General features: G+C 41.1%; 1 protein-coding gene across 2 annotated transcripts in view; it reads left to right on the top strand.

Annotated features, from left to right (window-relative positions):
- The first annotated feature begins 3,853 nt into the window (after positions 1-3,853).
- LOC124595457 (protein takeout-like) overlaps positions 3,854-22,125 on the top strand; it is a 75,020-nt gene continuing 56,748 nt past the window's right edge. Inside the window, exon 1 of one of the 2 annotated variants that reach the window (XM_047134204.1) lies at positions 3,854-4,005. In XM_047134204.1, coding sequence (XP_046990160.1) covers positions 3,918-4,005 — 88 coding nt within the window. In that variant the 5' untranslated portion in view covers positions 3,854-3,917. The remainder of the gene's footprint in view (positions 4,006-22,125) is intronic. The other variant, XM_047134206.1, reaches the window with a different exon arrangement.

Below are 22,125 nucleotides of genomic sequence, written 5' to 3'. Positions count from 1 at the left end.
TGTTAATTCGACTCACAAGAGTGAACGTAAGTTGTGGAGAGTGCTCCAAAGTGCACAGAATTCATCAAAATCGGCTGGCTGCTCTGACCGAGCGGCTCTAGGCGCTTCAGTCTGTCACCGCGCGACCGCTACGGTCGCAGGTTCGAATCCTGCCTCGGGCATGGATGTGTGTGATGTCCTTAGGTTAGTTAGGTCTAAGTCAGGGCTTCACAACATACGTGCTCGCAGAGCAAGCTGTGAGCAGGAAGGCGCGAGCACGGAGCAGCGCGAGCACTGTACCCCCACTACCGGATCAGAGCGGAGAGTGGGGAGAGTCATGTGGGGCACACAACAGCTGCCGCCAGTCAATGTAAATCCGCGGCCACCTGCAGGGACATCACTCACGAATTATTACTGCAATAAATGAAACAAATAAAGGAGAATGTACACGTGCCACATAATTTTATTAGCTTAGTGTATGCCTCTACATTCGTATTAATTTATGAACTGTTACACAATAAAAGGTGTCACTGAAGTGTGGGATTCTCAGTTATCTTGTACTTTTTGCCCTTTACAATAGCGTCTATGTTCGGAGTAATTGTTCTTGTGCGCAGCGTGCAGTTTAAATTTCGATCAGACAATGTGTTTCTGAGGCGCGTCTTGTTACATTTCATTGCAGAAAACAGTTGTTCACAAACATACGTGGAACCGAACATTGATTATTGTAGCCGCCAGTTTGTGCAAACGAGGAAATCTATCCTGAGGGAAGTGTCTGTAGAATTCCAAAATGCTTTTCTTCTTCTGAAATTTGTCTCTGTATTCTCTGTCACACTGCAGGTCAATAATTTCTAGTTGCAGCTCAGGACGAATCTCTTCAATATTCGCTGAATATGGGGAGGAGAACAGATCAAAATCACTGTCTAGTGCTGTCAGATCTTGAAAGCGTTGATCAAATTCTTCCTTAAGGGCAACTAAACTATGTGAATAACGTTCACAGTCTTTGTGAACATCTTGCATGGATGATAATTTAGGAAAATGAGCTAGATTACCTGTTTCCAGCTGACGCGCCCAAAGTGTCAATTTCATTTTAATAGCTCGTATTCGATCTATGAAATGAGTAATTGGCAGATCTTTAGCTTGTAGTGAAATGTTCAAAGCATTCAGATGGCTAGTTAAATCTGCTAAGAACGCGAGATCACATTTCCATGAAGGCTCTTTCAATTCAGGAACACACGTGTTATTTATTTCCATGAACATATTTATCTCATCTAATAGGCAAAAAAATCGATTTAATAATTCGCCACTACTAAGCCAGCGGACCTCGCTGTAATAAGGCAGGCTACCATACTGGCTTTCTACATCCTCAAGAAAGCTTTTAAACTGCCTGTGTTGTAGCCCACGGTTCCTTATAGAATTGGTTGCACGAACAACAACACTCATCACATTTTTTAGAGTGATACTCTTTGCACATAAGTTTTGCTGGTGGATCACACAGTGAACGCCCCTTATTTCATTCGGCACGGTCAGTTTTTGCATTTTCTCCTTCAACATCGCAACAAAACCTGATTTTTTCCCTGTCATCGCTGGTGCATCGTCTGTAGACACTGAAACTAAAGAATCCCACGACAATCCTATATTTTCAACACTTTCTTCAACACTACTTAAAATATCACCTCCAGTTGTAGTGTTCTTCATGGCTACTACATCGAGGAGCCCTCCCTCACCTGAAGATCTCTATTAACACCTCTAATAAATATGGCAAGCTGCGCTGTTCCAGTGATATCAACACTTTCGTCCAGAGCTAGAGAATACGCCATAAAATATTTACAGATATTTGCAAGCTGGCTCTGGACGTCGTCTGCCATGTCCTGTATACGACGCATAATGGTCATGTTAGATAATGGCACAATCCGAAACTGTTCGACTTGAGATGGACACAAATGTTCTGCTGCAACTACCAAACATTCTTTTATTAAATAGCCATCAGTAAAGGGACGCAAGGATTTTGCTAAAAGCAAAGCAATTATGTAACTCACTCTGAGAGCTGCCTCAGTTGATTTTTCTTCGTCGTCCAGATCTTCTTCGGATAGCTTCGTTTTAAGTTTAATAACTTCCTGTGTACGGTCTGGTCCATCACATTTTCCACTTCCGTAGTCTTTCGCGTGGTACGACATATAATGTCGCTGCAAATTAAATTTCCTAAAAGAATTCAGCGTTTTGTGACATACTAAACATTCTGCAACACCATCTTTTTCTGTAAACAGATACAATTCCTCCCAATGGGGGTTCAACTGCGAAAGCATGGTTGGGGTTACACAACGGCGACTTGACATGATTCTTAACCAGCGAAGTGACTGTTAGAGCTGATCGTAATACTTTAAACGTTACAAAGTCGGCGCGAATTCAATAGGCACGCTGCGGCCCTATTCAAAAGTGCGCGCGCATTTCCCCTCCCTCCCTACTCCGCGACCTTGCACCTGCTCGCGAGCCCGTGCCTGAGCAGACGCGAGTACTCGCGCTCAAAACCGGCCAGTTGTTAAGCCCTGGTCTAAGTAGTTCTAAGTCTAGGGGTCTGATGACCTCAATTGTTAAGTCCCATAGTGCTTAGTGCCATCTGAACCATTTTTTAAATTGACTTTGAACATAATCATTTGCCTTTGCTTAATGCATTCTGCGAGTATTTTTATGGTTTATATTTAACAGCTGCATGTGTTTAGCCAATAAAAACTAGTCGTATATTATATGAAATGTTTTATTAGAATTAATCTACACTGCCACCTTCTGTCGCTGAGTCTAAGGTCGATACACAGTTGGCGTCCAGGGCGTCTCCAGCCACGTCTTCGCAGGTTATCTGGGCTCGTTTCGAAATGGGGCTCACCACTGAGGATAATTCATCTTCAATGAGATTCCAGGCCGAAGACATGCCTGGAGACGCACTGGACAGAGGACCTCTTTGGTTGTCATCCGCAGTACCTTTACAGAACAGCGGTACGTCGACGACTTTCTACGCCTCGCTTTGTGTCCCTTAATGGCAAGCTATCCTGGGCTTACATTTCAGCAAGATAATGCCTGCTTGCACGCAGCGTGTGTTTCTACTACTTGTCTTTATGCTTACTGACCCATACCTTGGCCAGTACTCTCACCGGATCTCTTCCAAGTCGAGAACGTTCTGAGTATTGTCGGTAGGGCCCTCCAAGCAGTTCGGGATTATGACGATCAAATGCACCAGTTGGACAGAATTAAACACGACATGCCTCGGAGGGCATCCAACATTCTTGCATGAGGGCCAAAGACAGACCAATGAGTTACTGACTTGCACCATTTGTGAAGACCTTTCTCTTGAATAAATCATCCATTTTTTCAGAAACTGTATATGTACGTCACATCTACGAATTTCCTTATCATTCGGTTAATTCCTTCGTGATGCGTCTTTACTTTTTGTCTTAGAGTGTCTTCTTCCTGGAGTGTACTATATATTTATGTGTTAATTACACCCTAAGACAGATAAAAGGTCAGTTGAGGCATTGTAGGAGAATAGACTTCAGAACCACCTAAAAGCTAAATCTTTGCTCTGACTTGCATCACGAGCGAATCAAAGGTACCCAGTGAATCCACTCAGCGGATGATATCAGACACGCTGGTGAGAAATAAAAGTGACAACGGAGGCTACTGCTCATAACTTAGCGTGTAACGAAGAGTATAGGACCTAAATAATAGCTTGATGATTGCACGAATTCAGCTAGAGGAGGCCTTGAGATTCAAGTTTGATGGAAAATGAAAAACAAAACTGAAGGCCATCGCAGTCCATTAATAGTTGCAACGGACTGTTGAAGGATAAGTACAGCGTTGCGAAATCGGCGTCGTTGCGGCGTTAACTGCGGGAACGGCTGGAGACCGGCTCTGGGCTCTTGCCAGTTGCTGCCGCTCAGACACACGCGATGTGCCGACGCGTGTGCTACGCACTGCCGCCGCCGCTGCTGCTGCTGCTGCTGTGTGCGGCGCATCAAGCCAGAGGCCGCGATTTGCGTGAGTACTTTGCGTAGCTTACTGGCAACAACAGCACTGCCTCCATAGGACAACATTTTCACATTGAATTAGCCGAGATTGTATCCAGATCTCGATATTAACTACGCCATTTCTCTGGATGTGAAACGTGTGTTGATGGTCAGCGCTTCATTGCTCATGATTAATTTTCTGAACGATGTTATGTTGTTAGGAGAAGGTTGGTTTCCATTTTGATTAAGTTGTGTAACTGCTGATCGATGTTAGAGCACTTTGAAAGGTATAGTTTAAACTATGGCGTTAGAATGGTTCCGAAACAGCATACTGGTGTTGGGATCTTCAGATCGCTAATTGAAACGCCCGCTAAACCCGCAGGGCAGAAAAGGTGATTAGGATTATGGAAAGGGTCAAATAAGGTGGCGGTCAGTTTCACTTCATAATTGTAACTTACTTAATTAATAACACATTTAAACCAAAACGGCACCTTTACAACTACGAGTTTCAAAATCCAATTCTTTCATGGCTGAAGGCCTCCAAACAAGAAATCTTAAAAATCAACAATATAAATTTCAAGTGACTGAAGACAAGCAGTTAAAACTGCTAATAAAATAATTAAAATATATATGTATATATCACAGCTAGGCTGAAAGCCTCAAGGCAAAAGTGGATAGAACAAACATAAACAAAATGCAATACCAATGGCTGAAGGCCACAATTAAATTTCAAAATTTTAAAATATATTGCCATTATCTTTTAAGGCAGAAGGCCGCAATGTTTTCTCTTAAGGGGAAATTTAAGAATAAGGCTTTAAGCGACTGAAGGCCTACAGTTGATTTTACAAAAATTCAAAAGTAGCTTAAACCTTTAAGTTTTAAGTGGCCGAAAGCATACTAAATGAAAAGGCAACGGAACGACAATAACTAAATTTAAGAATAAGGGTTTAAGCGGCTGAAGGCCCACAATTAATTTTCCAAAAATACAAAATACCTTAAACCTATAAGTTTTAAGTGGCTGACAGCGCACTAAATGAAAAGATAGCACAACAACAGTAACTTTCAGCAAAATATCCCCTTGCCAGAATACAAACTTACTTACACGGGCTGAAGGCCCTTGATTTACATAAAATACAATAAAAATCTGTTTTCCTTTTAAGCATTGGCTATAATATATTACCAAATCACTATTAAACACCCATGAAAAGGACAATACAGACAACAGCACTCACACGCCTCCGGCGGAGGGGCGGGGGACAGGGGGGGGGGGGGGAGGGGGGGTGCCCTCGAAACATTAACGTTCACTTAGGTGAGATAGGTGGTGGGCCCAACTACACTTAATCCATCGGTAACCCAACCAAGAGATAGTCACGGACCGACCGACCAAACAAGTTGCTAGCCGCCAATCGGTACATGATAAAGACCAAACTGTTACGGACGTGATTATCCACAATGAAATATGTATTAAGCAGTCAAAACTACACACCGTGTTGGACAGTGACAACAGGTGAGGAAAGGACACCGCCTGAAATTATGTTAGTGGCCAGGGCAGGTAACAGGAACACTAACGGCCACAAGGCAGAAAATTCCGCTGGTGCACTTGAATTGTAATGAAGCAATATAATTCATTCCACATCACGGCGGCTCGATTTCACCACTGCAAACATTCGGTGTTGCTCACAGGAAAAGCTCCCTAACAGCGAACCACCGGAACGAACGACACAACATGAATAGACGTGGCTTGGGTACTTAAGACACCACTCAACTTTGACGTCCTGGGTCGGTGAGCCACGAAGCTTGTAGCGATCAGACAGCTCCAGACATGCTCCGACACTTCGTAGGGACCGCCACCGGACCCAGCTGACTGTGCCGCACGGAGATATCCTCCCTGGACCGCACCAACCGTCCGACTCCCGCACACCCCCTAGCCGGAAACTATATGCATAAGACAAAGATGGTTCACGGTGCAAATATCGATATACATCGCTTGTGTCACATGTAGAAGGAGGAAGAACCACGGCATAACCGCAACAATGGCGGGAAACCAAACACAGATAGACAACCAAGTTCAAGGAAACGCATAATTCGGAGTGAGCACTGCTCAACCTCCCCCCTTAAACTTAACCCAGGAACAGGTTAATTCAAACCCCGAGCTACTTGAACTTAACTTGACTAAGGTGAGCCTGATATTGCTTGCCTGAGCTGTTCTCTTTAACCAAGAGATTTACCGGGCCTAATACACGCCTAATAGTGCAAGGCTTCAGAAAACGAGGAGTGAATTTACTAAGGTTACCGCCGCGCACCTGCCTCATTTGGAAATTGAGGACATATACTTGGTTCCCCAGCCTACCCTTAAGGGTTTCCCGATTACGATTATAACGCTCAGCTTGCTTATTATGAGCTCTGAGTATATTATGCCTGGCCCGGTTCCAGTTTTCCTTGATGACCTGCGGATTAACGTCAGGTGGAATTAGATCCTGAATTTCCCACAAGTAGGAAAGAGGGGAATTAAATGGGTAGGAAGAGATCAAGGGTGCAGGCGTAACTCGCGAGGCTTCATGACTGGCGGTATTAAAGGCAAAACTGAGCCAGGGAAGACTGGAGTCCCGTTTGCTTGGTGTTTTCTGATAAAAATAATCAAAGTGGATTTAAGATTCAGATTAACCCCTTTCCGCAAAGGGCCCCTGGGGATAATACAGGGTGGTGGTGACATGCGTAACACCATTCTGAAAGCACAAGGTCTTAAACGGGCGCGAAAGAAAGGCAGGAGCGTTATCACTAACCAGCTGCTTACGTGGCTCGAAAACACTAAAGTGATTAATCGTGGTGGTAGCGGTAACGATATGACTGGGAAGGAGCCAAGTAAACGTAGAAAATGCATCAATCATAAAGAGTACTTATCGATGACCCCTTTTAGTCCGAGATAAAAGCCCCAAACAATCAATATAGAGCTTGTGCATGGGAGAGGACTCTCGTTCAGAACTCAACCAGCCTTGTTGAAGGGCATTGTTGGGTTAGGCTGCGTTACACAAGCGACATTGAGCTATCATTTGCCTAACATCCTGGTCCAAAGGGGGCCAAGTTAAATGCTCCTTGATATTTTGGAGCGTCTTATAAGTCCATAAATGGCCACCCACCAATGAATGATGAAAATAACGGAAGACTGGATGCAAACAGATCTTAGACTGAAACTTCCTGGCAGATTAAAACTGTGTGCCCGACCGAGACTCGAACTCGGGACCTTTGCCATTCGCGGGCAAGTGCTCTAACAGGTTCGCAGGAGAGCTTCTGTAAAATCTGGAAGGTAGGAGGCGAGATACTGGCAAAAGTAAAGCTGTGAGGACCGGTCGTGAGTCGTGCTTCGGTAGCTCAGATGGAGAGCACTTGCCCGCGAAAGGCAAAGGTCCCGAGTTCGAGTCTCGGTCGGGCACACAGTTTTAATCTGCCAGGAAGTTTCATATCAGCGCACACTCCGCTGCAGAGTGAAAATTTTATTCTAGATCTTAGACTGCTTAGCATTGCCCACCTCCCTGCAAAGAATATCCCTCTTAATCTCATTTTCTTCCGAGAGCTCTCCTGCCAACACACGTTGCATAATACCAGCCCACACAGGGTCCTGATCCTCATGGTGCGCAATGTCTTCAAACAAAAGGGGAATTTCACCTAACACCACACAATTCAGACTGTCGCCATCTACTTGGTCTTGCTTTCCTGACTAGACACGTCTTCGGCAAACATCCGGCTGAGAACATCCGCCAAGACATTTTCAGAACCTTTAACATGTTTAACTTCGAACTGAAAAGTCGAAATACGTACTGCCAACCTGGCAATACGGCCAGTCCTACGCGGCCTCTCCAGTACCCAGCTCAACGCTTGCTTGTCGGTTTCCAATTGGAAAACCAGATGCTCAAGGTAGAACCGATACTTCTCTAATACAAACAAAACGGCCAAGGCCTCGCATTCATAGACAGAGTACTTAAGCTCGGCATCTGTTAACCGCCGAGACGCGTAAGCTAATGGTTGTCTCTGCCCCTAAAATTCCTGGAGGAGAACCACTGAAATACCGGCAATAGTAGCATCAGTCTGCAAGATAAACCTTTTGCTAAAATCGGGTACCCCAAGAACCGGCGGTTTGGTTATCGCTGTCGTAATTTGTTCAAAGGCAGCTTCCTGGGCAGGTCCCCATTCGAAACGCACGCCTTTACGGCTTAACTGATTTAAGGTTGCCGGCAACTGAGCAAAATTGGGCACAAAACGCCTAAAGTAATTTGCCATGCCATAAATCTACCGATTCCCCGCTTATCAGCAGGAGAAGGCAATGTCCGCAAGGCTTTCATCCGCTCTTGGTCGATGCGAACACTCTGACCCGAGACTATATGGCCTAAGAAAGATACCTCCGGCCTAGCTAGCGTAATTTTACTAGGTTTAACAGTTAGACCAGCTCGCTGTAACCTCAACTTTCCACATATGCTCCAAGTGATCCTCAAACGAACGACTATAGACATACAAGTCGTCCATATAATTATAAACATATACTTACTTCAAGTCTCCAAGAATATTACCCAATAAACGAGTAAGCACCGCCTCTCTGGTAGCTAACCCAAAGGGGACTCTGTTAAACTCGAACAAGTTCTAATCCGTACAAAAGGCAGTGACATGTTTACATCCTCCAGCCAGCGGAATTTGATAATAGGCCTGATTCAAATCAAGAACAGGAAGCCAATTATCGCCAGCAAAACAAGTAAAAGGATTATGCATATCCAGCAAAGATACTGATTTCAGTACAACCTTGGCATTCAAACGCCGGTAGTCAACGACAGGTCTGAAATCCCGCTCCTGACCCTTAGGTACTAGAAAAATTGGAGAAGCTTAAGCAGAAGTAGAAGGTCTGATGACTCCTTGTTCCAGCATCTGAGATATCTTAGTGCCGAGTACCTTAACATTCGGGGATGACAGGCGGTATGGAGGTTGCCTAGCGAGGGTGTCATCGGACAATGGATATGATATTCACGAATGCTGGCGACACCCAGTGGGGAAAAACAGTGAAACAAATCGCGTAACTGAGACACCTGATTGGGCAAGAGATCGGCCAGATCAAATTCATTAGCTGCAACCTGTACGCCAAAGGTCCCGGCAGTTCGCCATACACCAGGTTTAGCGCACTCACAAAGGCCAAACTTCTCACCAGGAGAGAACGTAAAGGACAAGGTGCGCCTGGAATACTCCAAGATGAGCCCGGTCTTATAAATGAAATCATACCCCAATATTAGATTAACAGACAGTCCCTTAACCGAGGCTAAAGGTACAGGCCAGGAAAACTCGGCAACTTATACACTCCCCCGGACCAAACCCTGCAAAAGGTAACACCTGCCCATTGGCCACCTCACATCTCTGCACCGGAGACAGGACCGAACGAAGTCTAGTAACATGCCCAAATTCCAAAAACCACTCAAAACTCAATAATGACAAGGAACTACCTGAATCCAAGAGAGAGCAAACGAGCTCGCCACCTAGCCGAGAACAAACGTAAGGCAAAGAGGATGATGCGGGGGTGACCATGTGAGTACACCAAGGCCTAAAGGTTCGAACCCGGGTTCGCGTGCCAACCCGGCGTCATGTATTGGAGCACGAGGCTCATCACATGAGCATACCAAATGAGCTGTACTGCCGCATCTGAAACAATGCCTGGGCTCCCTTTTGCTAACTTCAACGGATGTGGATAATCCGGAATCGGCCCCTATGTCGCGCCCTGCAACCTCCCCACGCCCGTCGTTCTCAGAGGGGAATGCGAATGCTGCTACAACCACATCACGGAGTTCTCCCCCGGTCTCAGGCTGCTTACGGAAAACAAAATGCGCCGCACAGAAACTAATTAGCGTTCAGGTAATTCAATCAGAAAAGCCAAGGAGCCTGTGTGGACTCTATCGACATTCTGATATAACTGCTGTAACCCCACTGCACTTCCCAAATGTGGCGGCACTCATCTTGTTTCTGAACCGCAGTTTTTTTATGTGTTGCCACAATGTAAGCAGTATGATTCGAAAGACAACAGAAAACCCTATACCGAATCAACTGTCGGCCGATTAAAAAAAAAAAAACCTACATCGGTTGCCAAACTATGGTTATCTGCTTACAATATTATGGTAGAGTAAGTGTTGGGAACCAGAATGAAAAATGCTCCTATAATAGCACAAATGGGGAATACTTCCCGGTCAGAGTTAGTTATGTAAAAGAAGGGCACTAGCTTTTCGACATATCCGGCGGCAGGAAAGACATTTAAAAAATGGTTCAAATGGCTCTGAGCACTATGGGACTCAACTGCTGAGGTCATTAGTCCCCTAGAACTTAGAACTAGTTAAACCTAACTAACCTAAGGACATCACAAACATCCATGCCCGAGGCAGGATTCGAACCTGCGACCGTAGCGGTCTTGCGGTTCCAGACTGCAGCGCCTTTAACCGCACGGCCACTTCGGTCGGCAAAAAGACATTTAAATCAATATATAATTTTAGATAGCATGGTTGGAGATAAAACAGCAACCTATTCCAAGTTATGACATAATGAAACAGTGAAGATCCCAAATAATCATTCATTTGAAAATGATGATCGATTTCAGCTTTTATGCTCGCCAACTTGAGATCCACGGCAATACATGTCTGAAGTCGGTGGTGCACGGAACAGTTGCGTGATTGCATGGTCGCTTAGTGCTCAAACGACCGTGCAATAAGTGAAGACGGCATCACGCAACTGTCCTGTGCATCGCCGACCACACCCAAATGGTGCCGTAGCTCTGAAGATGGCCACTTGCGTGATGCCAAGGTCGTTTACGGCTTAAACGACTGTCCAGTAAATGACCTTGGCATCACGGGACTGTTCTGCGCACTGCTGACTTCAGAAAAATGGTGCCGTAGATCTGTCAGCATAAAGGTCAAAACCCGTCATCATTTTTAAATAAATAATTATTTGCTATCTTGACTGTTTCAGAAACATACTGGTATAGTCGCGACTGTTTACGAGCTAACACTACTTTCACAGCGCAGTGAGCTGCCTAAACTGTAAGGTATTGACATACCTTCTTATTGCAATCTATAGGCTAAACTCCCTGGTCCTGTACCCAAAATCCAGAAGATTTTCCACCCATAGCAAACAATATATAATATCAGATATGACTGAAGAGCGCACATGTTATAGGTAAAAAAAGTTTTTCTTGGCAGCGTGGGGGAGGGGCAGGGGATGGCAGGTAAAATTTCTACGGGTGAACTTGTTCCTGGAGAAACGCTACAGTAATTTTTTGATTTCTGGTTGGGGGAAAGGGTTGATTTTTTTCTATGACGGGACGGTTTCAAACACACTCCCCATTACATGTGTAGTGAGGGATGTAAGAACAAATAGACACAAATTTATGTGCTTCTAGAGAGTGGGATGCATCTACTATAGGAAGCATCTGGGAGTGGAAGTACATCTACAGGCTGTATCAATAATAATCATCCTATTTGGCACGTCTATATTTCTGAAACTAATGAACATATACAACGGATTTGGTTTTCTGATGAACTGCAAACTCAAAAAGTTTCTTTCATACCTTTCCAAAGGTGTTCGATACGCCCCCTTGAGACGCATGGCATATATCATTGCGATATTCAAACTGTTCCCACACTGCAGCGAGCTTGTCTCGAGTTGTGATGTCACAGTTCATTCATTGTTGTTGTTAATGGAGGCACATAAACAGTTTTTTATAAATTTTATAAGCCCCCGCAAGAAATAATCGCATACAATCAAGTCCGATGAACTGAGACCTATCCATCGTTCAGGAATCACTTGATTTAAAAATTCCTGCACTTACAGATGACATTGTGGCAGTGCCCCATTCTGTTGGTAATTGAAGTCGTTCGAAACAGTTTACAACTTTGGGAAAAGAAAATTCTCAAGCATATCGAGATATGTACTTTCTGTAACAGTGTTCTCGGCAAAGAAAAATGGACCATACACGTTCTCCCGTGAAACTGCAATAAACACATAAAATTTTTGTGAGTCCCTCTCATGTTGTAAAACTTCATAGTATTGTTTTGGCTCGATATTTTCACATTATGGCGGTTCACCTTTCCATTTAAATGGATGCAGCAGCTGAATTTTGTGTGGTTTCATGTGTAAACATCGAAGCCACACATGCCAGATGGACATCGAGGGCATGTTGAGCTGTCGAGCTGCAGAGTGAACGAATTTCTGTGGACTCCTTGTGAAACTACGGCTGATGCAATCGACGTCTGTGTCAGACACTCCGGGACGGCCCGGCGATTTGCCTTTACACAACCAACCTGTTTCTCGGAGTTTTTCATGTCTTCCTCCAATGCTCCATGCAGTAGGAGGATCCACACCGTTCCTAGTACGAAACTGACGCTGAACAGTCATTACTGATCCGCACTGCGCAGAACATAAAACACAAAATGCTTTCTGTTGTCCTGACACCATTTTTAATAGAAATGAAGTGGGCACCCACTGCAGCTATCTAGCGCAAACCAAGGAAAACTCGAGTGTTTGCTGTTTCCAACAGTATGCTGTTCACGCACATAGCTGAAATAACATTATAGTAGTGATTTTTTTAAATCACATGATTCTTTTTGATACACCCTGTATAATACTAAGTATCCCAGAGTGGGTATGCATGCAACCTAATATTAGTGACGTGTTGTGTTATATTGCACAAGATGACTAATTCCATGGTGGATGACTTGATGGAATGTGTCATGTTCCAAGACATATCACATATTATGTTACTCTACTTTACACAATGCATTATATTACATGATATTGGTACTAATACCAACAAGTAAAAAATTAAGAATATGTCCAGGTGTTTTGATTCCAAAGTCTTTGAAGCTGCCAAATAGGTCGAAAAGCTCGTTCCCCACTTTTCCGTTTCTAAATGTGCCCAGCACATATTCACCTTTCTTGTACTGTGATAAGAGGATTTTTCATTGTGGTAAGCCAATGTTTCAGTCCAACAATTTGCAGAACTACTCATTTGCGTACAGCTCCTTGTAGTAATCACAATAGGACTACATATAAGTCAAGTATTAAAAAAATGGAAGTCATTCAATGAAATGTGTTAATAAATTAATCAATAAACAGTTAAAAAAACTATGCACTGAAATTAAGAAAAAGACTCATTTAAACCGATGTATAATGCGAAGGCATACTTTCAACAAATGATTATATCTGTATTTTCAAAACCCACCAGCAATGTTTAGAAAGCTGCTAGAGGAATAAAAAGAATATGGATGAAGAGTACAAATGGTTGTACTGGCCAGGATAAGTATGGTGGCAGCTCCCTTTCATTCTGTTGCAGCAGCCTAGTGGTGAACAATTAAAACTGTTCAGAGAGTGAGTTTACTGTTGACAGTTGCAGGCATTTGTGTGTTTTCTAGATGTCTTTTGTAACGAAAGTAAAAAATTTATTTGCATGTATGAAATATATAATTGTATATATAATGACAGTTAACTGCTACAATGCTGGTAAAACGTTATATTTTAGCTTTTGAAACACTCCATTTGTAAATTGCTATGGTTATGTAATTATCTATATAAACTTCATTTAGCATAATGACATACAGTCAGTCCTAGTGGCCATTTACCTAACAAGGCAAACTAATCAAACACATGTTTTGTAATGTGTTTACCTTATTTCAAGACAACCGAGTTGATGATAGGACAGTAGTATTTCACAAAATGAGTATATTACAGCATTAGTATATTACATTTTGCCAAAAAGTTATACATTGTTTTTACAGCAGTCTGTTAAGATTCCACTATATTACATAAGAAAATCACAACAACAATAATGTTAGATACAGTAAGAAAAAAAGATACCAGAGAATGAATCTGTGTATAACCTAGTAAAAACATTTGTAAATACAATGGGAACACAGCTGAGATTACTAGCAGCAAGTCGAATACATATCATATGTTAATCAAAACTTAAATTAGGCCAACAACAACAAGAAGGAAAGAAAGCCAAAGCTAAAGCTATAGAGATGGGAAGGCAACAGTAATAATGTTGAGCCTATATACCACTAACCTGTTAGTAGGTAAGTTGAAGAGAGATGAGCAGGTAAATAGCAGAGTAAGAAAACCGGTAGAAACTGAAAAAACTGTTCAGTACATCCAAACCTGTTGAACTGAATAATAAAACAATGACACAAGGAGAGGATCCAGTAAATAACAAGAAGCAACTTTTTGGAGAATAAAGTGAAGAACACAAGGACACTGTACATTTGTATTGCAGTGAAACTTTCCATATCAATGACAATGAATGCTATATTAAATGATCCAACTGCAAACTGTGGCATAATGATCAATGTGTTGGTTGTGAAGAGGATGAGAACATGTTTATGTGTAAATATTGTATTAATACCTGACTCTTGAACATAATTTAACCTTTCCTTTTGACAAGCATTATGAAGCAAGTTGGAAACTGAAGAATCAATGAAAATTCTGCATAATGTTGTAGATGATTATTATATGGCAATATTTTTCAAATTTAAATATACTTCATTGTATACAATTCTATCTTTTTCATGTGACAATTTCTTGCTAGTCATCTGAGTATTATTTTTGTTGCTGTCAGTCTTTGACAACTTTTCCCCACCAGCTGCACAAAGTGGTCGTTTTGGAGAGCTGAATAATAGTGGAGTTCTTTCAGTTGCAGAATAGCTACAGTTTATATAGAAGTATTTCATGTGCCAGCCAAAGAACTGGGATCAGAAGCCACAGTTTCCTTAGGGTGACCACTTTACCAGCTTTCACCCATGTATGTGTCATTCTGTGAGATTAGCATTCCCCTTACAGCCATTCTTACTATGTTATGGGAGCCTTTTCCTACATTTTACATCTCAGATTGTCACATTAAAAAAACTATAACTAATAATTGAGGAAATGGTAACAAACTCAATGGCAAATGACTAAAAGTAATTTTAGACCAGCTGCTGTAGAAGCTTCCTTAAAAAACTTCCTTAAAAATTCATTGTTTAAATTTATCATTCACTGAATTTCTTTAAGATAAATAAATTAATTTTGGTACACATTATTTGTGGTATGTTCAATAAAATTATCATGACTTCTTGTACATATTTTGTACTTGTACACACAGCTCTTATGCTTAGTTTTAAACCCATTGTTACCTGAATGTTACTAGAGTGCTATTTCATTCTTCTGGTTTTTGCTGGTTTCCTGCCAAATTTTGATTGAATACAAACATCGCAGTGGTATTTTATATGTTTCAAAATTCGAGATGGAAAATATTTTTATGCCATTCTATTCAATATGATTTAAGGGAGTTTTTTAATATTGCTTTAATATACTTACTGTATACTTTGAATGAAATATTCTCAGAAAGTGTTATAAGTAGATAATACTCAGTTTTTTGAAAATTCCTTCATGTTTTGAAAAATAAATAAAATAGTATCATTTATAACTCTCTTTAGGTAATACAACCAAATTTTTGCAACTTAGCTTTCTTTTACTTGTTGTCCAAATGTAAACTTCCTTCCTATATTACTTTTCCTTTTGAAGTTCGAGAAAGTGCTGTTCCTCTACATAAAGCAAAGATTAGAGGTGCAAATGGAATACCATTTTAATAAAGGTAACTTTTGTGAAGTTGCCATCTGTATATGAGAATTCGATGAGGCAAATTTGAAAACAGTATTTTGGAAAATACCTAAAACTTCAAGTTAATTTTGATAAATAATACAACTTTTGTAACTGACTATGTAACTGACTATGGACAAAGTAAAGAGGATATAAAATGTAGACTGGCAATGGCAAGGAAAGCATTTCTGAAGAAGAGAAATTTGTTAACATCGAGTATAGATTTAAGTGTCAGGAAGCCTTTCCTGAAAGTATATGTATGGAGCGTAGCCATGTATGGAAGTGAAATGTGGGCGATAAATAGTTTGGACAAGAAGAGAATAGAAGTTTTCGAAATGTGGTGCTACAGAAGAATGCTGAAGATTAGATCACATAACTAATGAGGAGGTACTGAATAGAATTGGGAAGAAGAGGAGTTTGTGGCACAATTTGACAAGAAGAAGGGATCGGTTGGTAGGACATCTTCTGAGGCGTCAAGGGATCACCAATTTAATATTGGAGGGCAGTGTGGAGGGTAAAAATTGTAGAGGAGACCAAGTGATGAATACACTGAGCAGATTCAGAAGGGTGCAGGTTGCAATAGGTACTGGGAGATGTAGAATCTTTTACAGGATAGAGTAGCATGGAGAGATGCATCAAACCAGTTTTAGAACTGAAGACCACAACAACACAATTCTAAAAATATTTCCTAATTGTACATTGTTTCAAAAATAAAGATATTCATCATTGGTTTGGTATTTATAATGTAATCACTCCAAGTTGTTTTAGAAAAGCAAATTACTTGTGTTGTTGCACATGTTTCTTCAAATAGAAGAATTTAGCTGTTTAAAATATGAAAGGTGTTAGCACTCTGGCTTATAAAATTCAATAAACTAAATGTTCATAATCTAAGGCATTATGGAACAAACCATTTAAACTAAATTTTTCTTTTATAAAATTATGTGATATTGGTTTTTGTTTTTCCTGTTGTTTGTTAAAATTAAACATATAAATTGTACCTGTATTGCTTTTCTCTTGTTTCAGTGTAATCTGTTTCAGAAAAATGGCCTTTATTAAGAGAAACAGTCTGAGTTTGGTTTTCTGTCGATACCTATTCTGTGCAGAAGTTTGTAAAATTTATGAAAGATAAATAGCGAAAATCCTATGTTTTACAATGTGTCAGTTTTGAAGTATAATGTTATCAGTTCTAATATTCCTACAGAGATTCTGGCACTAATGATACACTTGCAATGTGATCCATGGTTGTTATGGATAACCAAAGGGCAGTATTTAATTAAAGAAATTTGACACAGGTAACTGACATTTCATTTAACACTTTTCCCCTTTTGCTCACATCAAAATAGTTGATTTGTGCCAGAAAACGTATTCTTTGTACTACAATATTAATTACAATATCAATTACAGCAATATGAACTTTAACTCAGAGGTAGATGCAAATATTATGCTTCTTACATCCTTACAGATGACTAATGATAGGTTTCCAGCATGCTGTATTAAATGCTATTTCAGAAAACACTGATTCATCTGCCTGGATGGTTTGAAACTGGGTCCAAGTAAAGTAGCCATCAACTTAAAAAAAAAATGTTAATTTTGCAACTTTGGCTGTTTGTAGGTCGAATAGGAAACTGATGTTTTGCTAAAGGATAATGACTTTTCTAACTACAGCATAGAACTTTAAATGAAATTTACGTTTAAATAACAATCATATATGTGAATATAATTAGAATGAAAGTCAAATACATGCCAGTGAGGAAGCTATGTAACCCCTACTGATTACTTAATCCATGCCATCTCCAGTACTTCAGTTTCAAAATATAGGAACAAAATTTGTAGGTATGTGCATATGCTGTCCAACATGCTCATCATCATAATTCATTCGATATCCATTGGTAGGAAAAGCGTATTCTAGACTTTCAAACCATTACACTTTTTGGCTGCATAGATCCATGTTGATTCACCATGTTTTCTAGTATCATATACATAAATGTGGAACCTTACTAACTATTGGAATAAAGAAAAAAAATTATTTTGTTAATATTACATATATTTGTCTGTCTATATGACCTGCACGCTTCTATTTAATTTTCACTGACATCATAATTATGTCTTCCATTCTAATCTGTCCCTGTTACATTTCTATCCTCTCTTCTTTCTTCTAGAATTTCTCAATGTGGATGTATCTATTACTCACTGAAAAAATTTCGTTTCTTCAGTTATCTCTAGATGAAAAGTTCGAAAGTCACTGCTGTGATTGCAAAATGAAATTACATACTGTCTTTTAAATTACAGTATGAAACAAAACAGGAGCATTGTTTCAAACGTTGTATTTAGTTTGCTACAAGCTCTTACTCGATTATTTACTTTGCTATCCATTCAGTCAACGTCTTTAATTACCTCGTACACAGATACCCATCAACTGTTCTATGACTATTGTAAATTAGTAGCATTCTTCTAATTTGTTCATTATGCAAATCAGGCCTAATTCCAAACTTGACCTATATAGTGTTTCTACTAATAGATGAAGATCATCTGCACAATAAGCAAAGAGCATAATGTCACTTGGAAATCAGAAGTGTTGGAGAAATGTTCGATTAATCAATATTCTTTCTACAATTTCATAGTTCAATACCTTGGATAGCTTCCAGGGGGCAACTGAAAACAATTCTGCCGAAATGACATGTTTTATGTAGCTGTACCTTGAATTCTATGTAGGGTGTAGGCGTCTAAAACAAACTGTATCATTGACATAAACAATCTTCCATCCACATGTAGGTTGAATCAACGCCTGTTTTTGATAACAGCTGTTGGTGTTGAACTTAAAGCTATGAATTCTAAGCCAACCAACATTTGTACTCATTTCTGTACTATTTTGTGAAAAGCTTAGCGAATAGTTTGCATATTACACAGAGGAAGTTGATACCTTGCCTGCATCTACTCTTGTAAAGAACAATAATTACAGCAGGTTGTTGCAGTTTAAAGAAGTGATGTCATTCTACAAACATTTTTAGAGGATAATTGGGCTACTTGGCGAAGATCTTGGCTTCTGATTTTTTGTTAAGTGAAGAGATACTGGTGACTGCAGCAGACAGCTTAAGTTTTTGAATACAAAATAAGAGTTTAGGTCAGCCCAAAACAACATTTCTTAAAAACTGGCAATTGGCATACCCTGGGGGTGAGTTGGCATAACCTGACTGAATAGGGTTACTTATGCAGAATACAGCAACTGTCGATGAAAAACATTTTATTTTGTCGAAACTTGGGGTTTCTTCCTTTTCAAAGACTAAATTTTCCAAAGATAAATTGGAATGAAGAAATAACATTTGAGCAAAAATAAATTGTACTTGAGTGTATAACATCAGTGTGATCTTAAATGTATGAACAAACAATGAATTCTTCAAGAAAAATAAGGTCTGCTTATTACTACATCTACCTACACCTATTCAGATAGAATACATTCAAAGTTTTGAATCGAACACGAATGTAGGCGTAGGACGCTCATTTATTTTCATAGGTGGATTCAAATTCTGCACTATTTTACTTCGATTGTATTTGATTGAATAATCTTCATCTAGCCATCTCCAGTTTTTCCCATTTTTGACCAAGTTAGATATGCGAATTTCGTTGTCATCGTTTTCGTCAATCTTCCGAAGATACTGGTCGGCAGACATGGTACTTCAAAGCAAAATTATTTACGTTGAATTCAGTGTGACTGAGAAGCCCTTGAGATAATGGATCATTTGTTGTTGATATTTTTCGATGTATCTGTTGGAAGGCATTTTCGCCCAGAAAGGAATTTCCTTGACGATTGTTCGGGAGAGGGCAGAAGGTGTAATAATCTGAGGACGCAAAATCAGGTAAGTAATGTTATGTGGAATGACTTCCCAACCCAGATCCTTCATAGTGCTTTTTTACCCTATTTTGTCAGTCTAGCAGAAGGCGGGCGGGTGTTATCGTGGTGGAGTAGCGTCTTCCTGATCATTGTTCTTGGATTACGTCTCAGTTGTTGAAAATAAATGTCAGCAGAGATGGTTACATCTCAGGGAAGCAGTTCGTGGTACACCACACCATCACTGTTCCACCAAATGCATAACATTATCTTTCGTGCATGCACAAAGTTTTATGTACTGGATGTTGCTGCTTTGTTTGTGCTCAACCACTCCTTCTATTTGTTATATTAAGATAAATGTATATTTTCTTTTCATCAGTAACAATTCAGGATAAGAATTTCAGTGTTGTTCACTATCGAATTGATGACGAGCAAGAAGAGATGCACATATGGCCACCTGCTGGTTCCCTTAATTTTCGCTTAGAGTATGCAGTACAAATTCACGCAATTTTTTAATCTTCTCCACGCATGCAAATGTTGTATGATGGTAGAAAGATCACAGTTCACTACATTTTCCAGTTCTCGAGGACACTGACGTGGACCATTGTAGATTAATGGGTTCAAACGATCTCCATCAGACCCCAAATGTCATCCAGAATGTGGACAGTCAGTAATGTCGAAACGACCCTACTTAAGACGAGAAAACAATTTCCTTTTCGTGGTCTGTTTAATAGCATTGTCCCATACACAGCGCAAATGCTTCAAACTGCCACCGCTGCTGACACCCTTCTATTAAGTTCAAACAACTGTTACGATTTCTCCACTTGGCGTTCCATTTCCTAGCGTCCACAGCTCGACTATCTCTAAGTGACAAAATGACAATCTGTAAACTCAAATAGCAACGGTTAACTACAAATAAAAATGACAAAAAATAGATATACACATATGACCCGCAAACTAAGGCGCCCACAGACGTCATTCAACATTTAAACGTCACTACAGATATTCGGATTTAGGTTATGACATAATCGTTGTGACTGCCATCATTGGCGATGATGTGGAGCAGAGGAATAGTGAAATTCTACATGACCCGCTGAGGAGTCGGAATATCGATGCTGTCGACGAACTCCTGAATCCCTGTTTTCAGTTGAGGAATAGTTTTGGCGTTATTGCTGTACACTTGGCTTTAATATAACCCCACAAAAACGAGTCGCATGTACACTATTGGCCATTAAAATTGCTACACCACGAAAATGACGTGTTACGGACGCGTAATTTAACCGACAGGAAGAAGATGCTGTGATATGCAAATGATTAGCTTTTCAGAGCATTAACACAAGGTTGGCGCCGGTGGCGACACCTACAACGTGCTGACATGAGGAAAGATTCCAACCGATTTCAAATACACAAACAGCAACTGACCGGCGTTGCCTGGTGAAACGTTGTTGTTCAAATGGCTCTGAGCACTATGGGACTTAACGTCTGAGGTCATCAGTCCCCTAGAACTTAGAACTACTTAAACCTAACTAACCTAAGGACATCACACACATCCATGCCCGAAGCAGGATTCGAACCTGCGACCGTAGCGGTCGCGCGGTTCCAGACTGTAGCACCTAGAACCACTCGGCCACTCCGGCCGGCAAAACGTTGTTGTGATTCCTCGTGTAAGGAGGAGAAATGCGTACCATCACGTTTCCGAATTTGATAAAGGTAGGGTCGTAGCCTATCGCGATTGCGGTTTATCGTATCGCGACATTGCTGCTCTCGTTGGTCGAGATCTAATAACTGTTAGCAGAATATGGAATCGGTGGGTTCAGGAGGGTAATACGGAACGCCGTGCTGGATCCCAACGGCCTCGTATCACTAGCAGTCGAGGTAACAGGCATCTTACCCACATGGCTGTAACGGATCGTGCAGCCACGCTTCGATCCCTGAGTCAACAGATGGGGACGTTTGCAAGACAACAGCCATCTGCACGAACAGTTCTACGACCTTTGCAGCAGCATAGACTATCAGCTCGGTGACCATAGCTGCGGTTACCATGGCTGCATCACAGACAGGAGCGTCTGCGGTGGTGTACTCAATGACGGACCTGGGTGCATGAATGGCAAAACGCCATTTTTTCGGATGAATCCAGGTTCTGTTTACAGCATCATGATGGTCGCATCCGTGTTTGGTGACATCGCGGTGAACGCACATTGGAAGCGTGTATTCGTCATCGCCATCCTGGCGTATTACCCGGCATGATGGTATGAGGTGTCATTGGTTACCCGTCTCGGTCACCTCTTGTTCGCATTGACGGAACTTTGAACAGTGGACGTTACATTTCAGATGTGTTACGACCCGTGGCTCTACCCTTCATTCGATCCCTGAGAAACCCTACATTTCAGCACGATAATGCACGACCGTTTGTTGGAGGTCCTGTACGAGCCTTTCTGGATACAGAAAATGTTCGACTGCTACCCTGGCCAGCACATTCTCCAGATCTCTCACCAATTGAAAATGCCTGGTCAATGGTGGCCGAGCAACTGGCTCATCACAATACACCAGTCACTATTCTTGATGAACTGTGGTATCATGTTGAAGCTGCATGGGCAGCTGTACCTGTACACGCCATCCAAGCTCTGTTTGACTCAATGCCCAGGCGTATCAAGGCCAGAGGTTGTTCTGTGTACTGATTTC

Source organism: Schistocerca americana, chromosome 2, assembly GCF_021461395.2.
Source record: "Schistocerca americana isolate TAMUIC-IGC-003095 chromosome 2, iqSchAmer2.1, whole genome shotgun sequence".
Taxonomy (NCBI): domain Eukaryota; kingdom Metazoa; phylum Arthropoda; class Insecta; order Orthoptera; family Acrididae; genus Schistocerca; species Schistocerca americana.
Note: the sequence above shows the minus strand (reverse complement) of the source record. Positions and strands in the feature narration are given on the sequence as shown.